The 9,911-nt window shown below is 57.2% G+C and overlaps 1 protein-coding gene and 1 long non-coding RNA gene across 2 annotated transcripts in view; one reads left to right on the top strand and one right to left on the bottom strand.

Moving 5' to 3' along the window:
* Positions 1–1,845: 1,845 nt before the first annotated feature.
* LOC137477554 (maestro heat-like repeat-containing protein family member 6) overlaps positions 1,846–9,911 on the bottom strand; it is a 123,552-nt gene continuing 115,486 nt past the window's right edge. The window contains exon 9 of the mRNA XM_068196779.1: positions 1,846–2,010. Within this exon, the coding sequence (XP_068052880.1) occupies positions 1,861–2,010 (150 nt within the window). The 3' untranslated portion in view covers positions 1,846–1,860. The remainder of the gene's footprint in view (positions 2,011–9,911) is intronic.
* Positions 6,111–9,851, top strand: LOC137477518 (uncharacterized). The gene is made up of 2 exons (XR_011001042.1): positions 6,111–7,449; positions 7,530–9,851. It is a non-coding gene; the product is annotated as an uncharacterized lncRNA (long non-coding RNA).

The following is a 9,911-nucleotide window of genomic DNA, read 5'->3' on the forward strand; positions in this document are numbered from 1 at the left end:
TCAGGAAGCGCCAGAGCAGCCAGGTGTCAGGGACAAGGCGGCTGCCTGGGGGCTGCTGGTGGCCTCTGACACCCACTTGCTCAGGCCTGCCCACTGCCCCAGCCTCTCAGGGTCTCCCCCAGCCCGGCCAACCTGCCCGGCAGCAGCACCACAGCCCCGCAGGAGCTCTGGAGGAGCCCCATCAAGAGGCACCTCGGAGCCCTCAGCAATCCAGCCAGCAACACACGGGCAGGAGCACACGGATGGCGCTTCCTGCCTGGGACAGGGCTTGTGGCCATCTCCAGGCACCGCTCCCGCAGGGATCCCCGCAGCTCCGGCCCTGCCCACCCGCTCTGTGGGCGGCACAAAGGCTTCAGCAGAACCGCCAAAGGCCAAGGGGCCTCTGGCCATTTTCCCTGCAACATTGCACGCCTGGGCACCTGGCTGAGCCCAAGCAAAATTTCCCCCTCCTCCCCTATGCCCTGCACGCTCTGGGCAGCAAAAGAAAGATCCTGGGAGTCTGCCTATTATAATACATTCTATATTTACACACTAAAAAAAAACAAAATGAAGAAAATAGCAATTTTGAAGAAAAATAAAATCTCTGCTAACTCAGGTGGCCCCAGCAAAGACAGCCTCCTGGATCAGCCCTCCACAGAGCTCCAGCAGCTCAGCCAGCCAAGCCGCGACAGACGAGGCCGTGTCTGCCATGCCCTGCGCAGCTGATCCCGCAGCCTCTGGAACATTGGGATGGGAGCCTGCTCTACTGCCTTGAGAATGCACAATGTTTCAATTGCCAGGCGTCCGACGGTGAGGCTGATGTCATTTGCCATTTCTTCAAGGGCTGAAAGAGAGAGGATCAGAGCCACGGTCAGATCCTGGATCTGCGGGGAGCCGAGGAGAGGCCCCTGCCAGGGCCATCCCTGCCTGCTCTTGCCGTGGTCAGGAGGGAGTAGGGACCAACGGGGTCAGCCCGAAGCTGCGGGCCACGAATCCCCCATGTGTCCCTGAAATCTCTGTGTGCTCTGCCCAGGCCAGCCCTGGTCCGCACAGGGACCAGAGCCCTCCGCAGCCGGGGCAGGGATGGCAGCTCCTCCCGCCAGCCCCCGCTGTCAGCCCGCTGCCCTCACTCACCTTTGTAGACCAGCTGGAGCTCTGCCTGCTGCCCCCTCAAGCTCCGCCCGGCGATCCCTGTGAACACAGAGGCTGTCACGGCCCCAGCGGCACAGCTCCCTGCCAGCGGCGCTGCCAGCCCTGTGGCCACACGCCCTGGTGGCCCGGCAGGGCTCAGCCCGGGCCCTTGCCGCACGCTGCCGCCCCACGGCACGGCTGCCGGAGGGCGGCAGCAGCGCCGAGGCCAGGCGGGGCTCCACGGCGCCGGGCCTGGATGGCGCTGCCGGGGCAGCAGCCGGGACTGGGGCTGAGCTGCGACGGGGCGGGGAGGGATCCCGGGATCGTGGCTCGCCCATGAACCTGACGGCCGCCTCTCGCAGGGGCTCCTGTGGGCTGTCCAGGTAGGGCAGGGCCTGGCGCAGGATCTCGGCCGCTCGGCTCCTGTCTTCTTCCAGCTGGAGAGAGCGGCAGGAGGGAAGGGTTGGCGCGGGCTCGGCCCCTGGGCCGGGCGCTCCCTGCACCCTGCCCCGGCCTTCCCTGCCCGCACAGCCCCGAGGCCCGGCCAGCAGCCGCTGGCACCGGGCTCTGGAGGGGGCAGAGGGCCGGCTGCTGCCCGGGGAGCCGCGGGGCCGCCCCGCAGCCCCGCCGGGCCGGGGCTCCATCGGCACCCCGCTGGGGCCCACAGGAGCCTGGAGAAGAGCCAGTGCGGCCTCTGGGTGCAGCACCGGGCAGGGGCACAGCTGCCAGCCCACACACCGAGCACTGCGCTCAGGGGGCTTCTCCAGGCTGAGCCTGGGGCTTCCCAGCCATCCTTACTAGGCGGTTGGTGAAAATCCAGAGTTTCTCCTTCTTCACCAGTCTCGCAAGATCCCTTCTCTTCAGGAACTCGGCCACACAAAGCAGCGTTTCCTGAGAAGCCTGGAGAGCAGCAGAGATACTGGGATGGCCCCACAGCCCAGGGCACAGGACCCACGTGCCTGTGCCAAGGCCTGGAGGAGGCTGCAGCCCGCCAGGGCAGGAGACAGCCGAGCGCCCTGCCAGGGGGACAGCAGCAGCCCACGAAGTCCTCACCTCTGCCACGCGCCCATTCTCATCATGGCAGTGGAAGAAGAGTGGCAGCAGGCTCTGGTGCACAGGCCTTTCCAAAGGCTTTTCTTCCTTTTCCAAAAACCCCATCGTTTCTCTAAAGAGTGTTATGGAGAGCAGCTGTACCTGGCTATTATCCTATATGAAAAAAAGGAAAAAATACCTCCGCTTTGGCTCCTCCAGGCCTGCCTGGGCACAGGCCTGCAAATCCACAGGGCACCAGGTCTCCAGGCAGCACCCAGTGACTGTGTCTGGGGGCACAGAACCTTACCTGGTCAAAGAGTGGCACAAGTGCCTCAGCCAGCTGCAGGGCAATGGGAGTTGACATCAGGATGTATTTATGCAAGAATATAAAGCTGAGTGCGATAAGTGTCATCCCAGCTATCTCTGCATCACTGTCCCACAGTAGGTCCATGAGGCTTTCAGTCAGGCTCCACATTTTTTCAGCCTGTGTGGAACACAAGTTGTTGAAACACCACCCTGCTGCGGCATGGCCTAGAGGCCAAAGGCCTGTCCCAAGGCGCTCAGGAAGCCAAAAGGGGAGAGCTGGGAGCAGCTGCCCCAGCGCCTGAAGCCACGCCCAAGTGACTACATTCCCAGCACAGCTTCAGCCACTGCCCCCTTCTCACCATCGAGGGATTGTCAATGAGCTCGAGAAGGGCCCTGAGCGCCAGGAGACGCCACTCCCTGCACTCGCTCTGCAGGTACCTTGATGAGACCTCCACAACACTGTCATCACTTTCACTTGAATCTAGGCACTCGAGGACCTGAAAGGCACGGGGCAGTGACAGGGGACCCGGCCGGCCGGAGCCCAGAACCGCACAGGGCTGGGCCCAGGCAGCAGCACAGGGCGTGGGCACCGTCCTGGCCGCTGTGGCTACGAGAGGGCAGAGAGCTGGGAGGCAGCTCAGCGAGGCAGCGCTGGCCAACAGGCTCACCTCCACAAGGAATGCCAGGGCGGGCAGATCCCAGCGTGGCTCCTGTGTGCTGAGCAGCCAGAGGAGGTGGAGTGCAATACTGCAACACAACTCAAGACAAGCATGGCGCATCTCCCTAGGAGGGCGAAAAAGGGACCAGGACCCTGAAGAAAATCTCTCCGAGGATAGGTTCACAGAGGTCTGGTCTTCCACCACGACCCTGCAAGGGGACTTGGGCCCTTTAGGAGGTGTCTCCTTCTGTGCTCTCTCTTCTCCCAGCCTTTTCCAGTCTGCTTGGCCATCCCTCAGTGACAAGGCCCTCTGGCCCACGACCACGGGGACTGTGTTGGGCCCCCCAGGGGCAGAGCACAAATGTCAGAGGCAGCGGGGAGAAGGGGGTCTAACCTGGCCAGCAGACCCACGGCATAGTGCTGGGTGTCAGCACAGAGCAGCGTGTCCCAGCCACACCTGCGTTCCATTGCCATCACCACATCCTTGTACTGCTCTAGGCACAGCAGGGACTTCAGGGTCCGCACGACAAACCTGTGTGCAGAGCAACGCCCAGGTCACACTGGGAGCAGTGGCTCCTGCCCTGTTGATGCGGCAGGGACAGGAGGACTGGAATGGAGCACCTGTTGGGGCTGGTGGCAAGGCCGTGTTGCTCCTGGCATCCCTTCCAGAAGGTATCAACCTCCTCTGGCGTCTCTTCTGTGCTGAAGAACACTTGGAAGAGCAGATGCACAAGTACACGGGAGGAGTGCACCTTCACGATGTGTGAGACACAGGGCTCCTGGAGGATCTTCCACATCACCACAGTTGCCTGCAAAGGACAAAGCCCCCCGAGACCGCGCTCAGTGCCGAGGTGTCTGTGTGGCAGGGCCAGAGCGTGGCAGGGAGAGGCCCAGAGAAACACAGGGGCAGCAGCGGGACCGGTGGCCCTGCAGCTGCCCCTAGGCCAGGTTTCAGGCCAGCACCTGAGGCAGGGAGATGCAGTGGGAGAAGGAGGAAGGAGAGCTGCAGGAGAGGCGGCTTTGGGGCCAGCAAAGGCCACTGGCCAAAACTCACAGCTAGGGCAAAGACACCCGTTTTGTCCCCATCGGAGGTGCACGTGCTGTGCTTCGGCCAGCTCCCCAGCACATCCAGGAGAATCCGCTGCGCCAGCTTCGCGGTCCTGGGCGAGGACATGATGGTCTTCCACATGGCCATGGCAGCTCTGCGGGGTTAGAGCTCTGTCTCAGGGGGTCTCAGGCACAGCACCGTGGCCTGGGTATCTCTAGGGGCCCGGGCTGACCGCCAGCTCTGCCTCTGCCCACTGCCCCTCGCCAGCAGCACCCAGGCAGCCCAGCCCTGTGGGGACAGGCCCCTGAGGAGCAGCGAGGGAGCATGGCAGCAGGCTCGGGGCTGACATGCCAGGGCTGGGAAAGGGAGCAGCCAGAGGGCCCTGGAACCCTTTGTTGGTCAGACACCCGGGATAAGCTGTACAGGGCGATGGGCTGGGGAGCCCTGAGCCCTCTGGGCAGGTGGGCCCCATACCTGTCACAGGACGGGGCCACACGCAGCAGTGTCATTACTGCGTCATTTGGCTGTGCTTCGGCGAGATGCAGCAGAGTCCTGTTCAGCCTGTGCTCAGCAGAATCATTGGCCATGAGCCACTGGTGGATGTATCTCACCATGGCGGGCACCTGGAGAAGGCACGGGGCGATGTGGAAAGCTGCCAGAGGGAGCGATGTTCCCAGTGTCCCCAGAGAAGTGCTTCCCTTCCCACCGCACTGTGATGGCCTCAAAGGCTCACAGGGACCAGCAGGTGTGGCTGGGGAAGCCATGTGACTCATGAGGGAGTTGAAGCATGGCCACAGGCTGCTTACTTGCTCTGGTCTGGAAACACCCCTCTCCAAAAGCAAATCCAGCAGGGTGGCAGTGGTCTCATCTTCCTCCTCCTCCAGCCAGGCCAGCTTGGGCACTCTCGGGGGTCTCTGCTCCATGTCAGTGACTGGATTTGTGGGTACTTGCAGGAGAGATGCCTTGGAAAATCTCCAAGTTAGCAGCAGGTCCTGCAGCAGTCCTGGAATGCACCTTCCAGAGAGAAGCCTCAGGAAGGCTACAGGACAGCAAGCCCTGCGCTCTGGTCTCAAGGGCTCCTGCCACAATGACAGGAGACTCCTGTCAGGGATTGTGGTCTGGCCTCGAGGGCACTGGAGGCAGGGGTGGGAGATGCCTCAGAAAAGCTCTGGGGCACCAAGTGCCACACTGCCCTCAGGGGCACCTGCAGAATCGAAGCCTTGGAAGGCCACAGGTCACCAAGTCCTGTGGTCTGGCCTCGAGGTCAGCTGCAGGAACAACGCCTCAGAAAAGCTCCGGGGGTCTGCAGAGGTTTTTATAGGGGGGAGTGGTATAGGGCAACCAACCAAGGAGGGCATGGCAGGGGAGGAATCTAGGGCAGGATTAACATTCTATAAACCTATCAGGGAGAGCTGAGGTCCATTGGGATGATCTAGCAAAGGCCGAATGGACATCCCATGGCCCGCTGGAGACTGCTATTCCAAGTCCTGTGAGCCACAAAATTCAGCTGTAACCAGCCGATTTTTTCATGTTAGCTTGAAATCCAGGAGAGAAAAGGTAAACATGGAAAAGTGTTCTTCCAATCCTAGTGACAGCTGCGCCTGCACAGCACCTGTGTCCGTGGCAGGGCGGTGGGAACTGGATGATCTTTCTGATACTTTGCAGCACAACGTGCTGTGGCATTCTGTGATTCCCCAAGTGGAGAGCAAAACTGAGCCATAGAAGACCCAGCTTTTCTCCGGCGCCTCCTTTGTTCTTTGTTGCAAGCACGTCCAGGATTTAGTTTCAGAGCTGACACATGTGTCTTTACGGTGCCTGCATGAGGGAGAGGGAGGGCAGCTGCAGCGCAGGGCTCGTGCCCCATCAGAGTCTCTCTCTCACCATGGCACCAATGCCGCTGCCTTGGGACGTCCGCCTGTGGAAGGTGGTGACTCTGCCCTCAAGCACGGCTGTCCTGGCTTGTAAAATAAGTATGTATTCTATTTTTGCCATCTGTTGGGAGTTAGGCAGTTTTTCTTATCTCTTTCAAGAACAATGACACTGCCAGGAAGATAATCTCCTGTTAATGGGCTATTGAATTACTCACTGTGGCTGGTAAGACTAGTTACATCATCCCATTGTGAGATGCTCCACCCAGAGGGAGGAGCCAAGCATCCCTGCCACCATAAAACAAGCATTTCTGAGACAACAGAAAGCCTTCTTCGCCGGATTTCCCAGAGGAATCAGGAACCAGGCCCAGCTGCTCCTTCGCCGCATCTTCAGAAAGGACCTACACCCTTCTGCAGATTGCCGCTCCAGGAGGAGCAGCCACCATCTGGCTGGACTACTATCAACACCCTAACTTCTCAGGGTGTCAGGTTTTTCTCACTCTGCCAGTGTTTTTTTTTTTGCTTGTGCTAAATTGCATTGTTATTTAGTTTTTTTTTTCCTTCCTAGTAAAAAACTGTTATTCCCATTCTCATATCTTTGCCTGAGAGCCCTTTTAATTCTGAAATTGTGATAATTCGGAAGGAGGGGGTTTACCTTTTCCACTTCACAGGAGGCTTTTGCCTTTCTTCACAGACTCCTGTCTTTTCAAACTAAGACAGATTTTGGCGCCCAACGTGGGGCTCGAGGGCATTGAGAAAAAAAGGGATTAACAGTTCTTAGGTAATTTAATTTTTAAGTACCACCATGTAGTCTAGTTTTCCCTGGTTTGGGTGGCATGTGATCGCAAGTGTATACTTCCCATTTACAGGCCCTTATCTAAATATGGGTCCTATAACTAAGGCTACTGTGTCTGTTATCAAGTTTGTCCTCTGGGTGAAGGATTCATGGATCTTTAATTTCCTCTGGATGGCAGGTACATGGATTCAGAGCTATCACACACTAACTGCATGTTTTTGGAGTTACTTTAATAATGGTACCTACTGTGAGGAAATGACACGGGGGGAAACTTTCTCCCAACCTTTTAACCATCTTTTTGGGTCTGCTCCACCAGTTTTCGAAGGGTTAAGATCCACTCGAAGTGCTAATGATATCATACAATGGGTGGTGTTGCTGATATGCCTGTTATGTTTAGCACTCAGAGATAAGAGAAGATTAACCTGGATAACTACCCTGACACCTACACCAGAGACTAAAGATGCTGCTGCAGAGACTGACACTACCCCAGAGACTGGAGATGCTGCTGCTCCAGAGCCTGACCCTGCCCCAGAGCCTGCCTCAGAAACGAACCACCCAGATTGGGTGAGGGTGCTGGTTAAGGAGATGCAGGAGATGCAAGAGATGCTGAAGGAGTGCATTTCACCAGCTGGTGAGAAACCCGCCCTTTGCCTTGAAGAGGGACAGTCTAATAGTACAGCTGTGGAACCCACAAATGTTACAACTGTCCAGGTTCCAGCTGAACCACAAAGGCAGTCACAGCCAGCAGCAGTTGCCCCGGTAGAAACAAGGAGGTCTAAGATGAAAGCAGAGCACCCAGATAGGGGAGGGCCCTCACAACCCACAGGGGAGCCAGAGGTTGCAATCATCACCGAGTCCCTGACGTACGAAAGTCTCCGTAATCTGCACAAAGACATTGTGCGACGAGGGCGTGAGGCTTATACTACCTGGTTACTCCGGGTCTGGGACCTTATGGGTACAGGCGTGCAGCTGGACGGTGGTGAGGCAAGGAACTTGGGACCCTTAACCCAGGACTCAGGTATGAATCAGATTTTTGTAAGGGAGCCAGGATCCCTTTCTCTCTGGGAGCGGCTTTTAATGAGTGTCAGAGAGAGGTTTGTCCACAGGGAGAGAATGCAGGAGCACCACCATAGAATGCGCTGGAAGACCCTGGAGGAAGGGATCCAACAGCTGAGGGAAGTGGCAGTATTAGAGGTACTCTTTGGGAGGGATGGACAACATAATAATGACCCCGACAAGGTCAGGTGCACAGGGCAAATGCTGTGGAGTCTGGCAAATCTTGGGCCATTTCAGTACACCACTTTCATTGCAACAATTGATGCTGACACTAACCGAGAGACAGTGGGCTCTGTTGCCAACAAACTTAGGAATTATGAGAGTATGATTAATGGCCCAATGCAGGCTCATATCTCAGCTGTGATTAAGGAGTTCAAAGAAGAGATGAGGGAGGAAATGAGGAAGGTTAATGCAGCACCCATACGAGTCACAGGCCCCAAAGTCAGACCCCAACATTCTCCAGCTAGAGAGAGAGGGTACACCCCAAGGGCTAATCTGTGGTTCTTCCTGTGTGACCACGGGGAAGACATGGGGAGGTGGGATGGGAAACCCACTTCTGTCCTGGCAGCACGGGTCCGTCAACTCAAGGAGGGAAACTCTAACCGGGGGAGTTCCACCAAGGTGAAGGTAGCCTCAACCTCCCATGACCAAGCTTTTGGGTACGATCTGTCAGATCCCCTTGAAGGGACCTCTAGTATGTATACCCAGGAGAGGAATAATAACCAGTGTTAGAGGGGCCCTGCCTCTAGCCAGGGAGAGGCACGGGAAAACCGGATCTTCTAGACGGTGTGGATCCGATGGCCTGGCACATCAGAGCCACAAAAATACGATGCCTTAGTTGATACTGGTGCACAGTGTACCCTGATACCATCGGGACATGTGGGGGCAGAGCCTGTTTCCATTGCTGGTGTGACAGGGGGATCACAGCAATTGACCCTGGTGGAAGCCGAGGTGAGCCTGACTGGGAAGGAGTGGCAGAAACATCCTATTGTGACTGGCCCAGAGGCCCCGTGTATTCTGGGCATAGACTTCCTCCGGAACGGCCATTACAAAGACCCGAAGGGACTCAGGTGGGCTTTTGGCATAGCTGCTGTAAAGGCAGAGGACATCGAGCAATTGAACACCTTGCCTGGACTGTCAGAAAACCCGTCTGCAGTAGGACTCCTGAGGGTAGAAGAGCAACTCGTGCCAATTGCGACCTCAACAGTGCACCGCCGGCAGTATCGGACGGATCGAGATGCCGTGATCCCCATCCACAGGATGATTCGTGAGCTGGAGAGCCAAGGGGTGGTTAGCAAAACCCACTCACCCTTCAACAGCCCCATCTGGCCTGTGCGCAAATCTGACGGAGAATGGAGATTGACTGTGGACTATCGTGGCTTAAATGAAGTGACTCCACCGCTGAGCGCCGCTGTACCGGATATGCTGGAACTCCAGTACGAGCTGGAGTCCAAGGCAGCGAAGTGGTATGCCACTATTGATATTGCTAATGCATTTTTTTCCATTCCTCTGACAGCAGAATGCAGGCCTCAGTTTGCTTTCACCTGGAGGGGCGTGCAGTACTCCTGGAACCGACTACCCCAGGGGTGGAAACATAGTCCCACTATCTGCCATGGACTGATCCAGACTGCACTAGAAAAAGGTGAGGCTCCAGAACACCTGCAGTACATCGATGATATCATTGTGTGGGGGAGCACAGCGGCAGAAGTGTTTGAGAGAGGTAAGAGGATCATCCAGATACTGCTAGAAGCTGGCTTCGCCATCAAGAAAAGCAAAGTCAAGGGACCTGCCCGAGAAATCCAGTTCCTGGGAGTGAAATGGCAAGACGGACGGCGCCAGATTCACACTGAGGTCATCAACAAGATCACCGCTATGTCCCCACCAACCAGCAAGAAGGAAACACAAGCTTTCCTAGGTGCCATAGGTTTTTGGAGGATGCACATTCCCGAGTATAGCCAGATTGTGAGCCCTCTTTACCTGGTTACCCGCAAAAAGAACGATTTCCACTGGGGGGCCCTGAGCAGCAACAAGCCTTCA

Source organism: Anomalospiza imberbis, chromosome 7 (assembly GCF_031753505.1).
Source record: "Anomalospiza imberbis isolate Cuckoo-Finch-1a 21T00152 chromosome 7, ASM3175350v1, whole genome shotgun sequence".
Classification (NCBI taxonomy): Eukaryota; Metazoa; Chordata; class Aves; order Passeriformes; family Viduidae; genus Anomalospiza; species Anomalospiza imberbis.